The following is a 23,073-nucleotide window of genomic DNA, read 5'->3' as shown; positions in this document are numbered from 1 at the left end:
TATCCACCTCTGCTGGTGCTGAGAAGCAGAACTGGGTGAACTGCAATTAATGAATGAAGGCCTCAAGTGAAGAAAATAAAAGGGTTAGGGTAAAGTGAGAGAAAGCAGTTAGAGAGAAGCGAATGTGAAAGAATAGCAAGCAAAAGTTAGAAGAGCTAACGAGGGTTCGAAGAGCAAAGCAAAGAATGTCAGAGAAGCAACTGAAAGTATTCCAGGGGGAAAAAGGTTCCAAACAGTAATGCAGGAAAAAAAAATACCCGAACATATCACTACTTTGGAAACTATGCAAATGTGTAACACAGTACTCACTGCATCTCGCCTAGCATATTCATCCTCTCCACGGTACTGGGGCCACCCTGGCCCCCCCGGCTGGCCATGCCCTGCTCTGCCTGAGGGGATCTCCACTTGTTGACCTCCGATCCTGCTAGCAATTCCCACCTGAGTGAGGTGCTGTATCTGAGAACCTTAAAAGCAAATATTGTTTTTTCATCTTTATACACAGTCAAGTTTGCAGGGCAGACAAATGACAACATAAAACCTTGTTGGAAGCAGGAGACAAGAAGAAAGTGGAGCTCTGTTTGTGTAATTAAAAAAAAAATCAGCAGAAAGAAAGCTATCAGTATAGAATAAAGAAGGAAAAGTTGTGTGCATTTTGTGCAGTTCATTTGAGTGTGATGCTTTTCATTGTCACTGCACTGAAGGAAGAGGTTAAGATAAGTGCATCTCAGGCATGGACTGCACTGCATTCCAAAACCATGCCAGACCTTTTCAAACAACACTTACTGAAAGCCCTGGCAATGTTTTAATGTAAATTACTTAGCAGCAAAGAGAAGATATTTGCTACCATAATAAACCACATTTGCATCACACTGGCAAGACCCTAACTCTAGGCTACTTTCTAGTCCATCTCTCACAAGAATAAAATACACGACTATGTAAAAGTGTAGTTCTTGCAGCTTTGCTTTATGGTTAAATATTAAACGATGCTGTCATTGACTAAGGAGAAGGTCAGAACACACTGTATCTCCTTTCAGCCTGAAAGCTAACCTCCTCCTTTCTAACTCCCCTCCACCCCCCACTGCTTTCAAACACATACAAGGAGAGCCACCACCATTAATTGTAAGAGACATGGAACAACATGCCAGCTTTCTTTTTTCCTGAATTTCCTCCCACAGGGAAACTAAATTTATTTTATAAATACAACAGAAATGAAACATTTAATAAACCCACAGATACGTAACAGATAACTAACTCTGCGTGTGTGCATGCATGTACAAAAAGGGAGGAAAAGACAAAACCACTGATTTATGTGATGTACAGTTAATTCACTTTTGTATTTTCCCCTCAAAAAACAACCATTAATTGAGAAGCCTGGTATTTATACATACATATGCTGAAGGACAGTAACCACCTGAATTCCCTCAAACTTTAAAGCAAAAAATGCACGAACATTAGAGAATAGTGTGAATCAGAGAATTAAATCATCATCATTAAACTGTAACAGTCACTACAGTTCTGCCATTCTCATGCATTTAACAGTTAAAGGAGAGGAGAGCAACTATCAAAATTAGGACTCACGAGTGCATGATCGTATTTTTAGTCTTTTTCAAATCCCCAAGAAGAAAATATTTGTCTGGGAAAAAAAATAACTGTGGCATTTGTATGGTAATAGAACATTTTATTCTTAGAATCAGTGTTTGCTGCTTAATTGCAATATGATGTTAGAATTTTACTCATGATAGCATTGATAAGCACTATGGAAATTATCTCACTATCGAATTAGTGAAGATGATTTTGTATGGGACAGCAGCAGTAGATATCTTCAGAAACCAGAAGACCCTGCTTTTATGCATACATTTCTATGAAGAACAGTGAGAAACAAAGAAGCAGCAAAGTACTGAATTATTAATTTTTGGTAGGCTTATTTGTATCCATTATATAATTTGGCACCAAGGAAATTACCAATGCTTGTAAGACACTAAAAAAGTGGCAAAGCACTGCCTTTTTCTGCAAGGTCCTACATATGTAAAGTTAATCTATGTTTGTGACTTTTTCTTTTTTTTTTTTTTTTCTTTTCTTGGTGGTGAAGACAAGGGCCACATTTCAAGTATAGTACCTGAAGATGAGTTATGTCTTAATGGTGATCTCAGGGTAAGAATAGATATGAAGGATTTGCTATTTTAGTGTATGTTCAACTTAAGTGTACCTGCAGTGCTTCCAACTGGTCGTGGTCGTGCCACTGACGGCATTTCCTCTGAGTATATTCCTCTGGAGGAATAATGAGCCTCAGGTGGCTGCTGGTCTGGGTGTATCAGCTCCGCAGGTTGAAGAAAACCTGGACCAAAGTTCTGCCTGAGGAAAAGAAAGGACCCAAGATTACAAAAGGTAAACTGCTTGATTAAAAACAGTTGTGGCAAGTATACCTCATACAACACCTATTTGTGATGACTTTGAAGTAACTTTTTTTTTTCCTTCTTCATGTCCTGCATCACAGATGAAAATGAGTTAGAAACTCTACCAAAAATTTCATGCAAGTGTTTTTCACATGTTGTGGCCTCCTCAATGCAGAGGAAAAAGCTGGCCTTGTTTACTCCTTAGAGAAAAATGTATCTTCAGGGAAAATAAAACAAAACAAAACAAAACAAACAACCCAACACAGAAAAATGAGGCCAGTAGTGATGAAGCCGCTTACTGTAGCAACATATCTGAATCTTACTCAAGAGTGGCTGGGCATAAAATTTATGTCTAAATCAAACTGTATTACATATGTATTTCATGAACAATTATTATTTCACAAGTTTTCTGAACATTTTTGAGAAAACTTCCAAAATCTTGCTTTCTAAGATTCAAACTACAGAGACCTGTCATTGGCACGTATGAAGAGAGATGCAACATACACTAAAATTAATGTTTTCTATAATTCATACTGGTGCTCATAGTCATTGCTGTTATATATTTAATGAGAGGAATTAACAACAGAACCTGTTGTCAATCTGTCTTCATTAATTGTGCCCAGGTAATGGGACTTTGAAAAGAAACCCTACAATTCCTTCACAGAACAAGAACAGAGAAGGAGATGTAAATGCTGCTTTCCCTGTGCTTCCTATTAGCATACCCTTAACCTTGACATGGAGAAGGTATGTTTTAAAAGAATGACGGCTGCTGAGTTTTCAAGGAGTATTCATTCCTTTCATTATGAGGGAGGTGTGAGCACCTAAACTTCAGGTGCTTAGCTACAAGGCTAATCTCTCTTAAACTGCACGTATGATTTAAGGAAAGGGACATACTCCTCAACAGGCATTACAAATATTCAAAGCAAGAGGTTAGGTTCACTAAATCATTTTCTGCAGAAGCCCGTCTCTCATGGCTGATTATTAAAGAAACAAAGTGAGACAAACACACTAAGTCAAGCACATGAGGTTACGCTAAGCGAGGACAGGGGCCTAATTTTATATTCCTTTTACCACAGTAGCACCTAAACTATTCTAGGCTATGGACTGCTACCTAGTCCATTCTTCAACACCTCCATTTTGCCTTTTTTTTTTTTTTTTTTTTTTTAAACAGGAAAATTCCATGACTGCATCTAGTACAACCTATTTTTGATTTGTGCTTTATTTGGAAAACTGTACACTTTTGTATGAAGATCAGATAACAAAGAAGGCTGAAATAAAAATAAATAGCCTAATAAAGCCAAATAAGAGGGTAATAAACTAAAACAAGTAATTGTAAAATAAAGCTTTAACTACCTCGCATGTAGTATTAAATGAAGGACATGTAAGGGGTTCAAGGTGCAGAAATCATATTGTGGAACCGCCGGAATCTCCCCACCTCCCTTGCATACATTCCCAACTGTCCACTCAGTGGATCCAGAAGAAACAATATTCAGCCAGACTTGTGAGCTCGTTAAAATAAATGCCTGAATGGGTAGGTAATGTTTAACAGTGTCACTTCTGTTATTTTAATCACTGCAACCAGCAAAGGATGTGATCATCTGGCACTTAATGTCTATAATGCAGAGTTGGAATCTTGATAAATTATTACAATTTTTGATGTCTTTAAAGAAAATACCTTCTCAGCATTACTGCAGATGTGTTATTTTTGTCCCAGTTTTTCTGAGAGTACAGGACCCTATCCTTTCTTGCTGATGGGTTTGTAGCTGAAAGGTGTAAGTTTAATAACCCACTACCTTTTCTTCTTAATCTTTTTAATAGATAGATACAGCTACTCTTTAAAGTCAAGCAGAGATCAGCAGAAGAATACAAAATGGGATACATCTCTGAATCTGTATCATACAGGCTTTTTAGTGCTACTTCCTATTACCAGACTGAGACCGAGCCTTCAATTTATCTTTGCATATTAAAAAAAAAAAAAAAAAAAGGTTTAATCTCCAGTTATTAAATTAACTGTGGAGAAACTGCCCCCCAAATCAATTTTACACCATCAGGCCACTATAGCTAGGCATCTCTGTTGCATTATGTGATATTTTTCTGGTAAAAACAAAAAAAAAAAAACCTGTTCATTGTGCCTTTATGTTTAGACAGCTGATATGTGACCTAGGTCTTTCACATTTAAATTTTTTTACCCAAGTTGGTTCCAGCCCATTAAAGATGCTGACTGCATTTGTACAGAGAAGGGAACAGTAGGTTACCCAACCATTATTCCATGCATTGGGTATTTAAGCCAATGGACTATGACATTGATATATGCCTCTTAATCATACTGACCTCAGGTCATTTTTAGTTCCTCTAGTTAGTCACTGTTTCTATCAATTTACTTATCATCATTTTCTGAATTTAAGCATAAACCCCTATTCTACAACCATGAGAAGAACTCTTTCCATGTTTTTCATGTTTCCATGTTTTCTATGTTGGGGCATTCCCAGGTAGTTGGGGCAATCCCAGGTCTTTATACAGACTGGGCTAAGAAGAACTTGAGAGCAGCCCTGCAGAGAAGACTTAGGGGTCCAGATGGACGAGAAACTGGACATGAGCCAGCAGTGTGCGCTTACAGCCCGGAAAGCCAACTATGTACTGGGCTGCATTAAAAAAGGGGTGGCCAGCAGGGAGAGGGAGGTGGTTGTCCCCCTCTGCTCTGCTCTTGTGAGACCCCACCTGGAATACTACATGCAGGCCTGGGGCCTCCAGCACAAGAAGGATGTGGAGCTCTTGGAACGGGTCCAGAGGAGGGCCACTAAGATGATCAGTGGGCTGGAGCACCTCTCCTATGCAGAAAGGTTGAGGGAACTGGGCTTATTTAGCTTGGAGAAGAGAAGGCTCCGGGGAGACCTCATTGCAGCCTTCCAGTACTTGAAAGGAGTGTATAAACAGGAGGGGCAACACCTGTTTACATGTGTTGATAGTGATAGGACAAGGGGGAATGGTTTTAAACTAGCCCTGGGGAAATTTAGGCTAGAAATTACGTGAAAGTTTTTCACTCAGACGGTGGTGAGGCATTGGAACAGGCTACTCAGAAAGGTTGTGGATGCCCCATCCCTGGAGGCATTCAAGATCAGGCTTGATGCGACTCTGGGCAGCCTGCTCTAATGGTTGGCAACCCTGCCCAGAGCAGGGGGGGTTGAAGCTAGATGATCTTTAAGGTCCTTTACAACCCAGACCTTTCTATCATTCTACTGACCAAGCTTTGGGAAATCTTTTATTTTAATGAAAATTTTAAGGAATTCTTCCTGTTAAGGTCAATGAGCTTATAGACTGTTAACTTAATCTGCTGACACTGGCAGAGCCTGTGTTTGAACTATCTAAATAATGATGTCATTAGTTTGTAACTTACAGAAGTCCAGAGTGCCTACACCAAGGGCTGACAAACATTTGAACAAAAAATATGTTGCAAAGACACCAGCTTGCTCAGGTGTTTTAACATGGGTTACAGCACTTCCACAACTAAATTATCATGTTTTCCCTGAATCTGTATCAGGCAGACAAAGAGAAAATCCCCAGCAATAAACAGCTGGTTATGCTTTGTGTTGGCAGTCACAAAATTCATAATCCTCAAGGTTACCTAAATTAAAAAAAAATGCACTGCATGTCATACTTTATGCCATTTCACATATGCTCCACTCACATTGAAACTGTCAGCTCTGGCCAAGACCTAGGTGAGAAAATGCGCTTAGAGATTCCACCTTTTCTAGTTGATCCTTTCAAAACAGGGTTGCAGAATGAAGGATAAAGGAAAGTTCTTTGTATTCATTTTGAAGCTAAAGTATGCCAAGTGGAACACCTTTTTACCACCTTGGCTGCAGCAGCTTGAAGAATCTGAGACAAGTGTGACCCCAGTAGGTAACCATGACTCAAGAGTCTAACTTCATGTGTAGCTAGCACATCGGTACCAAACGTGGAATTAACTGTGGCTTGGACAACTGTTTCTTCTCTTTATGCAGTTCTACCACACCACGGCCAGGAGAAGATGGAAAATCTGTTCTTCCCCCCTTATTTTATAGCAATAGGCCTACAAGGCATGCTTTTGCTGTGAGGGTCACCATGCTCTGAAATTTGTTAACTCGGTTAAAAATAGAACAAATCTGTTAGTCATCTGCAAGCTTTTGCAACTGAATGCTCTGCCCTGAGGCTACAGAAACAAGATGAAAGCGAGAGTAATGGGAGATGTACACGCATTGGAATAACTGTTTCAGGCTCTCTAAAAGCTGAAACTCAATGGTTTACTCAGTATTTAGAAGGACACCTTTACAGCCAAGGGGCTAGGAAACACATTTCTTTTTAATGAAGGGTTGGATTCCACACAGCATGCATGTGTTGTTCACACCACATAAATAAATTACAGGGTTGAATCTGGACTCCTGTTACTTCTCATTTATATGGTACTTTGCATAATAATATAACTGTGTTAGTAAGAACTCTGTAGGAATTGAAAAGAAAATAATAAATGATAATTCCATGAGTGAAAAGCTACCTTGGTAGGAGACCTGGTGCTGCTGGCGGAGTCATTCCAAATTCCACATATCTCTGTCAGAAGAATGAAAACAAATGAATTAAAATCAAAATGTGTACCCTGGGAAGTCCACTGTCAGCCTTTTAAGTGATGAATTGCAGAGATCACTAGGCCTTTATGTGTGATTGGACTGCAACCCTAACAGCTTGGTTTTACAAACCCTGTGGCATAAGAAGGCCTGGGAAGCACTGTTACAGTAGGACAGCAGTCTCTTCTGTCTTTACGTACCTTAAAGACCTCTCAAAAATACTTTTTCTCATTTGCAGATCAAGCAGTGCTCCAATGTCTATTTAGCTTAAAACTTTCAGCAAGCTACGCTTTGCATTTGCAAACCTTTTTAAAACTCCAACCAGCATCAGACTGCAACAGAGATACCACAGGGCTCAAACTCAAGAGTCCGGTGGGGTTTTGAAACTCAATTGTTGTGGAACTCAAGATGACCTGAAATATTACCTGTGTGTGTCTCAGTGCTCCATAAAATGCAAAGTACTACACATAGAAATACTGCTTCCCTATCCCTCTCATTCTGAAAGCGCTTGGATGTCTTGCTGGAAAACGTGATCTAAGAACAATACAATCTTTTTCATTGTCAAAATACATACTAGCACGTGTATTAAAAAAAAATATATATTGGACATAACAAAGTTGATCTGTTTAAGATCAACTGAGAAGAACAGAAAAACTATCCTAGATAAGAATTCCTATTTTCTGGGATAGGAAAAGGGAAAAAGAATACAAAAGATCACCATATTGCAATGGCCATTTCAAAACTCTCCCAGTTCCAGAAACTATTCCAGGTCTGTGGTAAGCCGTGACAGAAAGGGCAAAACAACAGTGATCACAGCTCAACTGGTGCTAACTGCCTGCCCAGAAAAGCCTTTCACATTGCATCACTCACATTAAATGGGATGTTTACTGCCCGAGTTGGACCATAAGGTGATCCCCATTGGGTGCAACTGGTTCCCCTCCCTGCTCGAGCAGGAGTGTTGTTTACCGGCTGTCCTGCAGAGACCCCAGGTGGTGTGACGGCTGTGGAATTGGCCGCTTGGCTGCTGGGAGCCACCAGGGCAAAGGCGTCATCCAGCAATGAGTGCATGGTCTGCCGAGCCTCTTCTATGGATGGCTGTGGTGGGACGTACTGGGAAACTGGGTGGGAAGGCAAGCCGGGGAACTTCCCCAGATCTGCTGAAGATGATGTCTGAGGATCAGGAGGCAAATCTGGATCAGACTGGAGAAAACAGAAAGAAGGTGAAGGGCAGGCAGACAGGAGATCTGATCAGCCAGCTTCCAAGCCCCTGCAGGCCTTAAGTCTGACCAACATTCCTTTTGTCAGACCCAGAACGAGATAAAATGCACAAGTGCCAGCACTGAACAAAATCTGTCCCTTACCCTCCCTGCTTCTGCAAATACAGACACAACACCAGCTGTTCAAATGCTTCATTCATTTATGAAATACTCTGACCTTAGGTGAACAGAAATGCTCTGCACAGTAGTTACTTGGGTGTAACAGAATTCATGCAGTTTGCAAGCATGTTTGGGAAGTCACACAGTGAGAATTTACTCCACCCAGAAAAAAGACAATCAGCTCCGTCTATATCTCTGAATTCTCTGCAGTTTTTGCAGTTCCAACAAATTAACTCAGTCTTTAGCTTACAACTGACCACATCAGCAGTAATATTAAACAGTTATTGCCCTCTAGAAAAACACACAAAGGGAGCTGTTAAGCAGCTAAGTGGTTAGCTGTATGCAACTTGAACTTGGGTGCATCACCTGAACAGGATTCACATAAGTGCTTCTTAGCAGCAATACCTGAGGCATGCATTGCAATTACTACCTGGGATCTTACCACATGGGCTTGTTGTTTATCAGTAACAGGAAATTAAACAAGCTTTGCAGCAGCAGACCTATTATCAAAGCTCACTCTTGCCACTGCATGCCGACTGCAGAATCAGTCATAAAGATGCAAAAGCCTCTGCTTCATCAGGAGCTTAGTATTCTGAGTAGTTCGCGAAAGATGCCAAAGGGGCTGAGCTTACTGTGTGACAAGTCTTAATTAAATAGCTTCAGATGATAATTCATTCCGCTGCAGCCTGGCATTAAAATCATCACACTCTTGTTTGAATACAGAGGAAAACCACAGAAATCAACATTGTAGCCACTTGACTGCATATGCAGCTAATGGTGAAATTCTTAAAATTAAACTATCTTTCAAGATGAACACTGTCCAGGGGTTCTTAATATTGGCATTAGCCTTAATGAAATCTGCTTAGAAGTGGTTAAAGATGCCTAAATACAGTTTATGAGATGATTGAAAAGAAGCGTTCTCCATGTCTGCCTTTTAAAACAGGAAACAAAATTAATTTTCATGACATTGTACTGGAATTGTTTTAAGTTACTGCAGTACAAAGACATGTTACTCTTTCATTAATAATTAATTCACATATTTTAAATGCGATAAAATTTCTCATGAAAAGAACCAAGTCTTTCACTTTGTGAGAGCTAAGGATAAAATTTTCAGTAACACATGAATACATAACATCTAGCAAATTGTACTAGAGTGAAGCCATGTTCAACTTACTGTGGAACATACCAAACACACTTTCATGTTCATAATAGCAGCATTAACGAAAACAAGGTTTTAGTTCTTGGCTTCTTCGATATCAAGGAATACTTGGCAGAATTTCACTACCTCGTACTGACAGATTGCCAATTGATTCACTTTGATTTACATGTTAATTACACACATCTGAAATTAGCCACACAGACCATAGACAGAGGGCTAAAAACCTTCCCCTATCACAGATGTCATTACAATGATCAGAACTCTCCTGTCATTCAAGAGACATACATACAATATATGCAGAGTTATTGACTCCTGGAGGTCGTTTGTATGTCCCATCACTATCAGTTGTGATTAACCTGTCCTTTTCCGCATCAATGGGACTACCGTTTATCTGATGTCGCCGGCGCTGCTTGGGAGAACGTTTTGCACGAGAGCTTAATATGAAGAAAACAAAGAGGCAAAGAGAGAGAAAAAACAAAACAAAAACAAACAAACAAAAAAAAAACAAACAAGACAAAAGTAATCACATTTCTTTTTGTACTTTCTTCTCATCCTACTCAAGGTTGAACTTCTCTGCCCATTTGTGTCTTATGTCTCTCTTCCTTTTCCCAGCTTTTAATCCCAGTCCCATTAGCTAGTCCCAAATCTCTTTTCCCAAGCTTCTCCTAATACCACTATCACTGCCATAGTATCTGCCTTCCAAACTTCCCCACTCCTCACTCAAACTCTCTCCAGGGTCACCTCCTTTCCACATCTATCTTCTGAGCCTCCCCAGCTGCCTCCCCACACCTCCCAGACCACTCTCTTATGTATTTGCAGCAGCAGAATAGACTATTACCACCAGGGTCTTATGATTGGTGTGTTGTGGTTAACTCTACCATAGCAAACCAGCTGAAGAACACACACAGCTGGGAAAAAAACTACTTTCCTTCAGAGTAGAAGCAGTCACAGGGTACCAGCACTCTGGAAACAAAGTTCCACTATCCATAAGCCTTTAAACAGAGCCCAGAGAAGACCTCCTCTGGAAATAAGAGCCCAGGAAGGTAGGTCTGTGAGGCTAACAAACACACCTCATTTTCTAGAAGGAATATGTTTAAGGTAATCTCTGCTTGTTAGTTTGTCCTTAGAATTCTGAATCTTCATGCTCTGTAAGTTGTTCGAGGCTTTCCTGATTTTGCATCTTTTTGCCCTCTTAATGAAAATGATATTACTTGCAACTTATATTATTTCTTTTTAAGTGCTTATATTACAATTTTGATCCATCTACACCACATGAGAATAAGGCAAACAAATTGCAGAGCAAATACTAAACTGTTTTAAGATAGTCTTCATATATTTGTGTTTATTTTTTGAGAATTCACTCATGAAAACTTGTAAAAGAAATCTGAAAACAAAATATACTGACATATGCTGAAACAAAAATGTCCCAATCTTTTCACCAACCCAAATTCAGCTGAAGATCGAAATGATCTTAAGCTCTGAAAGTTGAGAAGTACAGGTCTGATGTACTTCGAACTCTGAACCTAAAAGAAAATTGTACTTTCCTGTCGTCTTTGAAATCCCTACCTCTTCCTGGGTTCTATGAAGACAGTAGGCACGCTGCCTCCAGGGTCCAAGATCTTGTCAATCTGCATCTGTGCCTTGCGATATATTCTGTGTTGTTCTTTGGAGTCAACCACCACCACATCATCCACCACTGGAAATTCATAGTGCCCTTTGCGCTTGGCGCGAAGACGAATCTTATTGCGGTGATGCTCAATCTCAGATTTATGCCTTAGGGCTGTCTGTATCTAAAAGGAGGAGGAAAATAAATCAATTGCATTTTTATGTGTGGTTTTTGCAAGCAGAGCTTTTTGCTGCTTTTCTGTAAACCTCTCCTTCTCACCTCACTGTCTAACCCTGTCACCCTCAAAATCTCTGACAGTTTAAAATAAACCACACAAACTGTAAACACATTTTTTCTTAGTTGTTTCCCCAGGTATATATACACTATTATACATAATGTGACTGCTGGCCCAGCATGTTCAATTAGAGACAGGTGGCAATTTCTTAATAAATGGCAAAAGAAACACAAAGAGGTTGTGCCATTTGCTAGAATTGACACCACTCCAAGAAAATAAGATTAATCAATACAAACTACATTTGCTTATCAGAGATATTTGATCAATACTGTTCAAGTCTGTCAACCATTCCCTTTAATGACATTCATCATGCAAGGAGCAAGAATTTAAAGAGCTAGCTGACCTCTCTGTAGAGCATGAGAAGTTGCCGCTAACTATACAGAAATGTAGCAGCAACACTTTAGCCCAGGTGCCTAGCTGGATGTGCTGTTCTCAGCTCTATGGTGACTTTCAGGATAAGCTTTTATGCCTCTCCCACCTTTTTTCAAATTCCCTGGAGTGCATCTCATCATCTGAGGAAAGCCATCATAGCACCACACTTGTACGTCCTGGCCCAACACTCACTGAAATCGTTATCATTAATGGAAAAGACCTGGGCAGCAGATCAGGCCACAACTGCTCTGTGCTGATTTATTTGGGAACACATCATCAGCAGTAAATTAAAAACCAAATAAACTAATTTTTGTGGCTTCTCCAATGAAAATCCCCAGCAGACAAAACAGGGACACAAGCCAGACTTATTCTTTACATTTTGTTAGAATTAGTCTTCTGCCAATATAATCAAACTTCTATTTCGTGGACCCTTTTTGTCTATGCATACTACATATATACATTTACCTCTCTTCTGTAAGGTCCTGAGAAACACGGTACTTTAACACAATTAAGTTAAAGCTTTCATCAGTCTTCTACTTTGAATTATGGGAAGATGCCATCTGGCACCCCATACAAAAACCAGGACCCACACATACAGAGTAACGTCAGGCGGTATATGACGTGGTTTTACAGCCCATTACTAATGTCCCAGGCATGTTTTTATTCTGTTTACAGTAACCCGAGCCTCAGAAAAGGCAGGAAGTTTCTGCATGTTCATTGGCTAATAAACACATCTTAAGTTGGAAACAATTAATGTGCTGCAAATTCACACCCTAGGAAGTCCTGAAATAACTTGTTCGTGTAACGCACAACCTGAGTTGCTGAAAAGCCAAAAGAGTGGTGCAGAACGAAACCCAAGGTGGGCTAGGCGTTCCAACTCTTACGCTACTCTCACAAATCATGCCCTGCTGGCTAGGAAAAGAATGATAACACAAGGTATGCAGCCAATTTGGCTCCTTTCTTAGTGTTTAAATTTTGGCTTAGGCAATGCTTAAAACAGATAAGGTTATCTCTATGTATGGAAACAAGATTATTCCTGTAACTTGCTAAAATTCCACTCCCTCGGAAATAATGAGGAAGTCCTGACAACAGGAAAGAAACTGGACCCTTTTCACTTCCCACATTGCTGGGCACGAATGTCTTCCACAGACATTCAAAGCACTTAACAGGTACCTCTTTATTAATTTTGTTGGTCTCTGCTACTCGATCAGAAAGCACAGAATTCTGAATTGGAGGTGCTGCCATCGGCTGCATAGCGATCAGCTGGATCTTGCTTGGGACCCGTCTGCTTGCATCTGAGGAACGTGACATCCTATCCACATGTTCAAAGATCGAGGCTGAGGAGTGCTGCTCATTTCCACTGCTGGTCTGAGGAGGTCCTGGATCACCAGAACAAATACAGAGTAAAGTGGTGCTGCTAGGGTTATCTCAGTCAAATGTCAAGCTCTACAGATTCTATACTATGAGACTTTGAGGTATTTCACATCTGTGGTTAATTAGTCCTTTAGGTCTTCCAGCTGATTCACATTTAGCATACAACTAGTTGGCCCAGTAGTTTGTAATGCATAAACATTTTCCCACTACACTTCCAGAAGGTGAGCTGTCATTCTTTATTTCTGTAAATCAAGCTCTTGGCATTTGCAAATCCTCAAAGTCTCAATTCACTTTGGTCCATAAAAGGCTGCAAGTACATACTGCTAATGGTTCCTCTTATCAGTACTTACGGAGATGCAAATTCCTCTATGGAGTTTAAAAGAGCAGTAAGAGATGTCACATGGCAAATGCAGTTAGTAAGTGATAGAAGGACCAATATATCAACTAAACAAAAAAGACTTAAAACATGACACAAAGCACAAAGAATTTTACAGATATTATACTGATTAAAGCTTTTAAAGCACTGTGTTCTTCTTTGTGACAGGATAAACATTGTACATACTAATGAGCAAGCTGTACAGAAATTGCCATATTGTATTTTTTTGAAGGGGTCATATCGACTCAACTATGTATGCCAGATGACATTATGGAGACCAATACATGTTGAAAGTTACAGCCCTGGTCCAGCAAACGGTTAATCACTTCAGCAGGAATGGGTTGCCTCCCTCCAAGACTTGAAATCTGTAGGATCACCCCAGTGGTTTGCAGTTAAGCACATAAAACATATTTACGTATTTTTTTTCTGGCGCTGCGCCTACAATGTGAACCATTACATGGATTTGGCTTGCAAAAAGTACCAAAGACTTGAGAAGTAACAATTTACTTTGTCTGTATGGTAACGCTGCAAATTCTCAAATTACGAAACTGTTTTCCTCCACAAAATACAGTTGGAAGTTACACTCTGTGACTCTTCTTCTGGATGAACACAGTGGAGTAGAGGGACATGGTCCCACATCCTTGCATGGACTTCCAGTAAGAGGCTGTGGTTCTTAGATTCAAATCAGAACAAAGAGTACAAATGTACTTTCAATTGATGATCAACCTAATTCAACTCCAACAGAATAGAAGGAAAAGAAAACAGCCGCTGCTATGATGCATTGGCAACACTTGCTGCTAATGAAGTACAGGGTTCAGAAGAGGACTGAATGCTATCATCTTCTGCAGAAGACCACAGCAGGTTATTTTCTCACAGAATCACCTAGGTTGGAAGAGACCTCCAAGATCACAGAGTCCAACCTCTGACCTAACACTAATGAGTCCACCACCAAAAGATATCCTTAAGCTCTACATCTAAACGTCTTTTAAAGACCTCCAGGGATGGTGACTCAACCACTTCCCTGGGCAGCCCATTCCAGTGCCTAACAACCCTTTCAGTAAAGAAGTTCTTCCTAATATCCAACCTAAACCTCCCCTGGCGCAACTTTAGCCCATTCTCCCACAAAAAGAAGCACTCACACAACCCCTGAGAACTGGCAAGAGCTGTTTATTGCCAGGACATCTTGCAGGCAAGCCTGAGGGATGTCCGTGAGATTTGGGGGCTCCAAGCTAATGCTTGAGATGGGGCCTGAGCAATGAGCAGGGAGCTGGCCGGGCACTCCTGTGATGCAGTGTGTGCTTTCTGATGGCAGAGTGAAGACGTGCTGGGGTAGTCCCAGGTCCGTTCTGGCAGCAGTGGATCCACTTCCATTGCCTCCTCCGTATCTTCTGGTGGATCCAGCTCCATGGGCTCCACGGTGTTGGGCAGGAGGATGAGCCACTCTTTGCCTGGGACTGCCCAAACAGGATGCCTTTGATTCGGCATGTTTTCTGGCCAGGGTGCTGCACCAGGGGGTCGGCCTGTTCCACCCTGAGGTCCCATGCCGCTGTCGGCTTGATTTTCATGCCTGTGGTGCCAATGATGTTTCTGGTATGTGTCTGTGGGCTGTGCACCAGAGGTATCTGCCGTATCTGGTGCTGCTGGCGCTCTCTCTCTGCCCACAACACGTCTCCTTGCCAGCTGCCTTCCTTCTTGGTGCTGCTCTGGACGGCATGGCTGTCCTCGCAAACCAGGCAGAGCCGCTTCTCACCTTGCTGCCTCTGGTTTCCCAGTAGCTCAGCAGGTGGTGGGCCAGCAGCAGGGGGCCTGTCTTATAGGGCCCACGAGGCAGTGGTGGACATTGTGACCTCAGCAAGCCTCTGTGATGAAGTGGCCCACGCGTGGCCAAAGGCGGCTGTGTTGGGAGCAGCCTGGGAGATGTCCTCATGTGGGGGAAGGAGGAGGGTTGGGGGGCTGAGGGACCCTCTTCTGGGGCTGGCTGCCCTGGGCCATTTGGCTTGCCAGAGCGAAAGTCCGCTCCTCAGCCACAGGGACTGCCCTGCACCTCCCATCCTGTGCCCTGGGTTTATTTTTAACACTCATTTTTAGGTAATTTCATTCTGTTCTTTACGGAAAAGAACAGAAGCAAGGTGCATCTTCAGCCCTAGTTCCCATGTGCACTTTGTGCTCCTTTACTTCCCTCTCCTACCTAGCACAGAAGGATCAGGAGACATAAGGAATGGTACACTATTATATTCACGCTACATTACTTTCAGCTGGAAAACAATCTGCCCACACACTAATCAAAATTTGTTTCTCAAACTTCTCAGACTTGATCAATGCATTGTCAAATATATGTGATTATAAACTGAATGCATCATTGTAAGTGCGACTTTCCTATACACGTGTCCTTAAAGAGACGTTAGAGTTCCACTCAAGATTTGTCCCCTAAACTTTCTGCAAGGCACTGAACCTAAATGAAATATATCTACCCCTCTTTTGTGGCTATTTATATGATCTTTACCATTTGTCATCTCCACAGTCATTAATGGGCCCCATCTTCATGCATTTCTCAGAGGCATGCAAACATTGCCTCACACAGAGGCACAACATATATTGAGCAGTTAGTGCAAGTCCCTCAGAGTAATTGTGGAGTGCAACGGAAATCTTAAGTTCTGTATTCTCCTTTCCCATTTTCCTCACATATTTATCATTTTTCCAACATATAGAGTCTAACAGCAGTTCTCAAAACTTACTGACCTCCAACATAAAATGTTATGTTTATTTTCATACAATTTTGGTAGCAGGGTCCAGTATATTAAATTACCCTAAGCACCCACTCTGAACCTTTATCACTTCATTCTTAATCTACCATTTTGCACAAATAAACAAGTGCTTGGCAGAAACCTCTTTGCTGAAAATGCTTTTATTTTGTAAAACTGTCCAAAAGTTCCACTATCAAATTTTGGTAAGGCTCTACAGTAACATTAAACACTACTCTCTTTTGCAGAAGAGATGCACACAAAAATGTCTCTACTGCACCTGGCCTTTATACAATCTGTGTATACTCCATGTGCCTATAAAGACAAACCAAGATGGAATTACAGTAAAATATGTTGGAAATCTGGGAACCGCACAGTACTGAAACATACAACGAAAGGAGGGACTGCTTCAAACTCAATACACGAGTTAGATCCTTTAAAAGTTTTGAAAGAATGAATGATTTCTCATTCCAAATTATTTATATTAAGCTATTGTTCATAGAAAATCCTCCTTATACAGCTAGTACATTGCACCATCTCAAACTTCCATCTTGGACTAGACAGCTGAAGTTGACAAATAATGAAGAGCAACTGAATCCCAAATAATGGGCAAAACAGGTTTAAACAACTAGTTCATATAGGTCATATGTCAGGATCAATGTTTCCTGGATTGAAACTGCTAATTAAACTGAAATGTCAGGGAAATGAATTGCTCAGTAGGAAGCTATGTTTTCAAATGCAAAACAATGCAGTGGGAGACTGAGGAAGGCAGGAGACAGAACCAAGGTGCATAAAGCTTAATCCAAAAAGCACAATAAGTCAGTCTTATCAGTCTCTCACTGATCCACTGGTATTTGAATCATGCTATGCTAACGCACTTTCAGATCTTCAGACAGTGTATTTGCATCCCAGAAAACTATGTCTCTCATTAGTCTGTAGTACAAACCCAACAATGCAAGGTATCGTAGCCAGCTTTACACCCATCCCCACCTAATACTGTAAGATGGAAATAGCCGTTAGAGACCACAGTCCTTAATTTATCACTGAATGTGGTATGCACTATCAAAAACAGTGCTAGTTTTCTCCTGTCCCATCTTTACTACGTCTCAGTCCTGACCAATGAAACACTATTTCACAGGAAAATGCTTGAGCTTCTTTGCAAGTAGCCCATGTTTGTCTCAGTAAAGAGGGTAACTCTAACAATATCTGTAGCTTGTTTATACCAAGCTAAGTTTCAGGACCAACAGCTGCCTCCCTTCACAGTGAGGGTATTTTCCTCAATAATTTGAAAGAATTTGAAGGAAATTAGAAAAATGTGCCTATATTGTATGGCTATAATTTGTGTTTTTGAGAACTCTTTATAGATCAATAGCTCAAAAGCAATTTTTTTAGACTTGGGCAAGAAATCCTTCCATGCTTAAAATATAATTACAGCTATCCCAACACCTCTATTCATATTCACACTCAACTACCAGCTCTAGTTACTTACCCACTCTGTTTGTTCCTGACAACATAAAGGAAAAAGAAGAGATAACACAGTAATTACTACAAATAATTCAACTGGAATGGCAACTGGAAAAAAACACAGCAGTAAGACAGTTGTGTTTACTTTTGAATTAAATGCGTGAACTTGGACCCAACTGCCAAGCCTCAGCTGCAAAAAAGGGAGCTGGATCTGTCATTTAAACAACACGTAGGCCTCTACAGAGGGGCCGATTCTGAACACTAAAAATAGCATGATTACCAAATAATTGGTACCATGATCACCATTTCTGAATACTAAAAATACTGTGATTACCGAACAAGAGGCACCAGATGATAAATAAATAGTATAATTGATCAAGTAAAGGCATCATAGGTAAAGAGGATATTTTCCACACAATATTCTTGCTGTCTTTGTTAGATAATTTAGACACCGTAATATATGACATTTCCACAGCAAAAGGACTTGCTAAACCTTATGTGAGTTTTCAATGCAGATGAAAAACAGAGAGACAAAAATGGAGACCCCAGGTAAGATGAAAGAGGACAGCACTAAATCAGGGCAAAATAATTGAAGTCAGATAGGCTGAAGCAAGTCATAAAACAATCAGCTGGCCTGAGATAACCTCTGTCAAAACATACTTGTTTTTCTATGTATTTACTTACGCATGATTTCTGGTCTGTAGCGCAAACCTAAGGCACTGAAAATATACATACCAACAGTACAGTACCTTTTCATAAATTGCATAATGTACATTGCTTGCTGAATGTACACATCTATTAGGAAGTTTAACTTTCTAGTCACATTAGCACATATTTCACTTTGTCTTGCATGCTGCAATCATAGAGCAAAGCCTGGTCCATCACTATAGCTCTTCCAGGAACAGTGCACATTATGAAAATTTAAGAATCAGATACTATCTAACTTGCCATTTAAGCAGCTAAGGCCTAGCATTCTATATAACGTGACTGTCTTACATATTACTCTAAATCTCATTTCTTCAACACGAGCATAAGTTGAACATCTACTATGATCTGAATTTCTCTGGCATTGCATTCCCCAATAATCATTTTTATATTTCAATTGGTATTTCATAGAATATGTGGAAACACATTCAGTATACCAAAAGAGACTGCTCCTATTACATATTTTCTTCTTAGTTTCTGCTGCTATCAAGGCCACACGTATTAAGAACAGATGGGGATATCATAGAATGGTTTGGGTTGAAAAAGACATTAAAGATCTTGTTTACCAGTTTCTTTTGTCAGTATTGGATTTTTCTCTATGAAAGCCAATGTAATTTAAGCCAAAGATCTGGTAACTAAAAGCACAAGCAAGGATTGAGTCATCAAAATCCAAAAAGCTCTCAAAAACAACACTCTGTGTAGGCACAGTTAACGACAGACTTTTAAACAGGAAAATAATTTAAAAAGATATTTTAATTAATAAAATGAAAGTCATCTTGCAGTAATGGAGAACTTAATATACCTCAGAATATATCTCATGGATCCTCCAAGGAAAACAGTGACATTTTACATGGTAAGAAGATGGTTCTTTCCAAAAAAAAAAAAAAAAAAAGCCGTTGATGTATTTGCCGTGGATTTTCATCTTTCTAAAGCATAATCATGAGCATCTTGACAAAGGGATCTTTTGGTGTAGTTTCTTCTGTTGAAACTGAAGACCTACACATACCTTTCATTCCAGCAAGCTTTTGTACTTAAGGGCTAAACAGCAGTGAACCATCTTTCCTCTACTCTCCCTTGTAACCCTGGCAAACATCTTTCCATTTAGGCGTAATTGTAGTGGCTATGTTGGTAACAATCTTGCAGACAGTTACATTGTCAGTAAAGGTCACAAACCACAAAAATTAGTTGTGGAATATGAGTCCGGAGAAGTTATATCACTAGAGTAACTCTTCAACCTACCTGAGTAACGCACTGCTAGTGTACACGAGTTAAAAAAAGTAACTCACCCTTCTTTGCTCCTCTGCGTGGTTTACCCTCATTTGCAGTTGATGGTCTTGCAGTTTCCTCTCCTGTCTCTCTCCCGCTGGATTGTTCACTTGCTGTGGAGTCAGCATCTGATGGTGAAACTCTGCCACAAACATTAAAAAACAAACAAAACAACATGTAACATAAGTTTGTAATGGGATACAGTTCTCACATGCAGAGAATCCTGTGTTAATATATCTTGTGAAGACTGATAATATTTTCCACTGTTTATAAGTAAATTTATAATAAATTATCATATTTAGACATTCATTGCTATGATGCTACTGTTGTTGCGTGTGAAAACCAACTGCAACAGGACTCACACATGACAAGATTATTAACTAAACTTTCCTTTAAAGTTAACTTCAAGAAAACACTGCATGAGTAAGTAGTACATTTACTTTTCAGACAGAAAGGAATTGTATTAGCAACAAGAAAACTACATAGGTAATTCTTTTAATATTCAGACTTGCTAACTTGGTGTTATCTTGCTAATGCTACAAGTCCATGTGCATATTTTCCTGCCTACTTAAACAAAGGCAAGTTAAACAAACACCACTTTTATATATATGTTTATGCCATGCAGTCATTAAAGCCTTAAAAACATTTGTTACCTACAAATTATACAATCTCAGAAAAATACCAAAAAAAATGTGACTTGCCCATATAGAAATTATTCAGACAGTGTAAAAATAGCAAAAATAAAAGGCATACGCTACTGCCCAGCTAGCACCAAAGCCTGCCTTTCATGTGGGGTTAGCATTTGATAGTTTCTCTAGTGATCATTTGATCTTGTGAGCATTCATAGTCTATTCCTTCACTGATTTACTTAAACTGTGCACTAGTCTGTGTATTAACCTTGTTAAGTGAAGATTTGCTTGAGCTAGATGCATATCAGCACTAGTAACTTAAGCTCTCAGCTAAACGTCAACCAGTGTAGAGCGCACAAACTAAGATAACTACAGCCAGCCAGGCAAGTTAATAGAAAGTTAAATCTACTGTTTTCAGCAGGCAATGCTCTGAATTCATCTCCGATTTTTCCCACTGATAACGAAACACTGTACTTCATTTTTTCTGCAGTACTGCAATATTAGTAAGTCTCATCCCAATAAAAATATTAGCAAGGATAAAAGGAGAAATGGTTCTCAGTGAGCTTACAGATCTGCACCACTGCATCTTTTACTCTTTTCTAAGGCAAATAGATGGGTAGAACTTTCTCCTCCATCATCTTTGTCATGGTTCAGCAAACAGCGTAAGGGTTCTGTTTCCAGATACGCTACTGACTTTGTTTCACCTCATTGTGCCTTGTTTTCCTTCATACTTTCTTCAGTCTATCTAAATTATCAATAGATGTATCATAGGAACTTAAAATAGTGTCAGACCAACAACAGCCATTTTTAAGTTCTGCAGAGTACACGGCTGTACCTTTTCAAGCCAAAAACCAGGTCCAACTCTCAGCTGGGGACTAGAGATGCTGTGCTTTCTGATCCCGATTGTTTTTCTTGTTCACTGCCTTTTACTGATACGGAGTGTGTACTCAGATCACCACTGTATTTACTGGCATGTGGAGTATTATCCTGAATTGCACTGTGATGAAGTGAGTTCTGTATTTTCTTACAAAACAGAAAACAGCTAAAAACAATACAGCTGACATGGGTATGTTAGCACGTAATAGAGATGATGATAACACCTCCATAGTTAAGCCTAAAGAGAAGTTTGCTCTTAAGGGTGAATAAGGGAGGGGTAGGTTTTTTTTTTTTTAAATCAGTTTGAAGTGTTTGAATTTAGAGGTTTTTGAAAATATATATCTTTGTTCCAAAGTTGATCATCAATTTATTATTATCTTTCATTAAAATGTTGGCTTCTGAAAATTTTCCCTACTTAATTTTCTGAATTATTCTAGATGAAATACAGTAACAATCTCAAGTTTAAATTTGTTTCTTATACTCACATACATATGAACAGAGATACTTTCCCATGCCCCTGATCATTATCTCTTTTGAGCCACTTTTGAGCTTTTAAAAAGAAATACAGGAACAGTTGTCCTTCTGATTTATATTTATTTAAGATACACCACAACTAGTTAGCTAAACTTTTTTCCATTATTTTCCAATGTTGCCCTCCTTCCACTGTGTAGTCCATTGCTTGCAAAGCCTCTGTGGAGTTAGGAAGACAGCCTCAGCACCTTGGAAGATGGAAAGTGAGCTGTATGAAACTTGTGTGGAAGATGAAGTCAGGACCTTAGGGCAACTGGGGCTTTAGAGGAAGCACAGGCTGAGGTGAGGAGCAAGCTGTGCCACAGACCTGTAGCTCAAGCTCAGGAAGAACCACCATTAGTCTCTCTCTAAACTCATTCAGTACTGCCTTTGTTTTTCTCCCACAATGGAACAGCATGTAAGTGAAAGCACAGGGGGTGCAGAGCTGCAAACAAAGGAGCGCAAAAATATAAAATGGAGGGTGAAGAGGAATTACTGGAAAGTGGAGCAGAGACGAGCTCTTCATGGTGGAGCTGTTTGTGACTCACCATAGCACACCTCTCCTCACAGAAGGGCTCCACTTCTTTCCTACCTATTGCCTTTCCACTTAGCTTTTTTTTTTTTTTTTTCACTGCATATATCCGTCTTTACTGCTAAGCTGTTACAGCTCCTATCCTAAAAATGCAATCCTTTCTAGCTAGGGATGACTACAAAGAGAACATATGAGAAAGCACATACTTTGTGTTTCCAGTACGCTACTAACAAATTGACTCTAACCAACCCAGTTGTGACCTAAGCACCCCCCCCCAACTGGGCATGTTGCCATTAAGAGAAATATAGACACCAAATTCTCACAACATTATGATAAACATAAGCTGGGATAAAGATAGACGAGTAGAAAATGCAGGTCCTGGAGCTCTGGAACAGAGTTCTGTTCACTGAATTTGCCCTAAAAATATAGAAAACAGCAGTCATCTTCCACAGTTTGTTTTTCCTCTGTGAACTGACCTCCCTCTGTGTCGGACAGTCTTTGAAGGCTTTGAGGAAGTCTTGGACTTGGGGCTGGGCACATCTCCATTTTCAGATGGGGTAGTGTCCTTAATAGGTCCTGGTAAAGGAGCTGGCTCATGGATAATCAGGACATCATCTTTATTGTGCTGGCCCAGATGCTGCTTAGCAAAATCAAAGCCTTTCACACTTGGGGCTTGTAGCTGTGAGAGAATAAAGACACACAAAAAAACCAACAATGAGTGACAACGAATACAAAAGCTTTGGTTAAGATCCATAAACAACTGCTATTAGTAGGAAGGTTAGGATATAGTAGGCTCAGAAG

General features: G+C 40.0%; 1 protein-coding gene across 4 annotated transcripts in view; it reads right to left on the bottom strand.

Moving 5' to 3' along the window:
* KIAA1549 (KIAA1549 ortholog) overlaps window positions 1-23,073 on the bottom strand; it is a 139,078-nt gene that overhangs the window by 5,836 nt on the left and 110,169 nt on the right. For 2 of the 4 annotated variants that reach the window (XM_035342360.1, XM_035342365.1), the window contains 9 exons: window positions 22,749-22,951; window positions 19,746-19,867; window positions 12,973-13,178; window positions 11,093-11,316; window positions 9,816-9,960; window positions 7,862-8,191; window positions 6,925-6,977; window positions 2,207-2,352; window positions 310-464 (listed from right to left, as the gene is read on the bottom strand). In XM_035342360.1, coding sequence (XP_035198251.1) covers window positions 310-464; window positions 2,207-2,352; window positions 6,925-6,977; window positions 7,862-8,191; window positions 9,816-9,960; window positions 11,093-11,316; window positions 12,973-13,178; window positions 19,746-19,867; window positions 22,749-22,951 — 1,584 coding nt within the window. The remainder of the gene's footprint in view (window positions 1-309; window positions 465-2,206; window positions 2,353-6,924; window positions 6,978-7,861; window positions 8,192-9,815; window positions 9,961-11,092; window positions 11,317-12,972; window positions 13,179-19,745; window positions 19,868-22,748; window positions 22,952-23,073) is intronic. The other 2 variants (XM_035342375.1, XM_035342381.1) reach the window with 2 other exon arrangements.

This window comes from Oxyura jamaicensis, chromosome 1 (assembly GCF_011077185.1).
Source record: "Oxyura jamaicensis isolate SHBP4307 breed ruddy duck chromosome 1, BPBGC_Ojam_1.0, whole genome shotgun sequence".
Taxonomy (NCBI): Eukaryota; Metazoa; Chordata; class Aves; order Anseriformes; family Anatidae; genus Oxyura; species Oxyura jamaicensis.
This window is presented reverse-complemented; position numbering and strand designations above follow the sequence as displayed.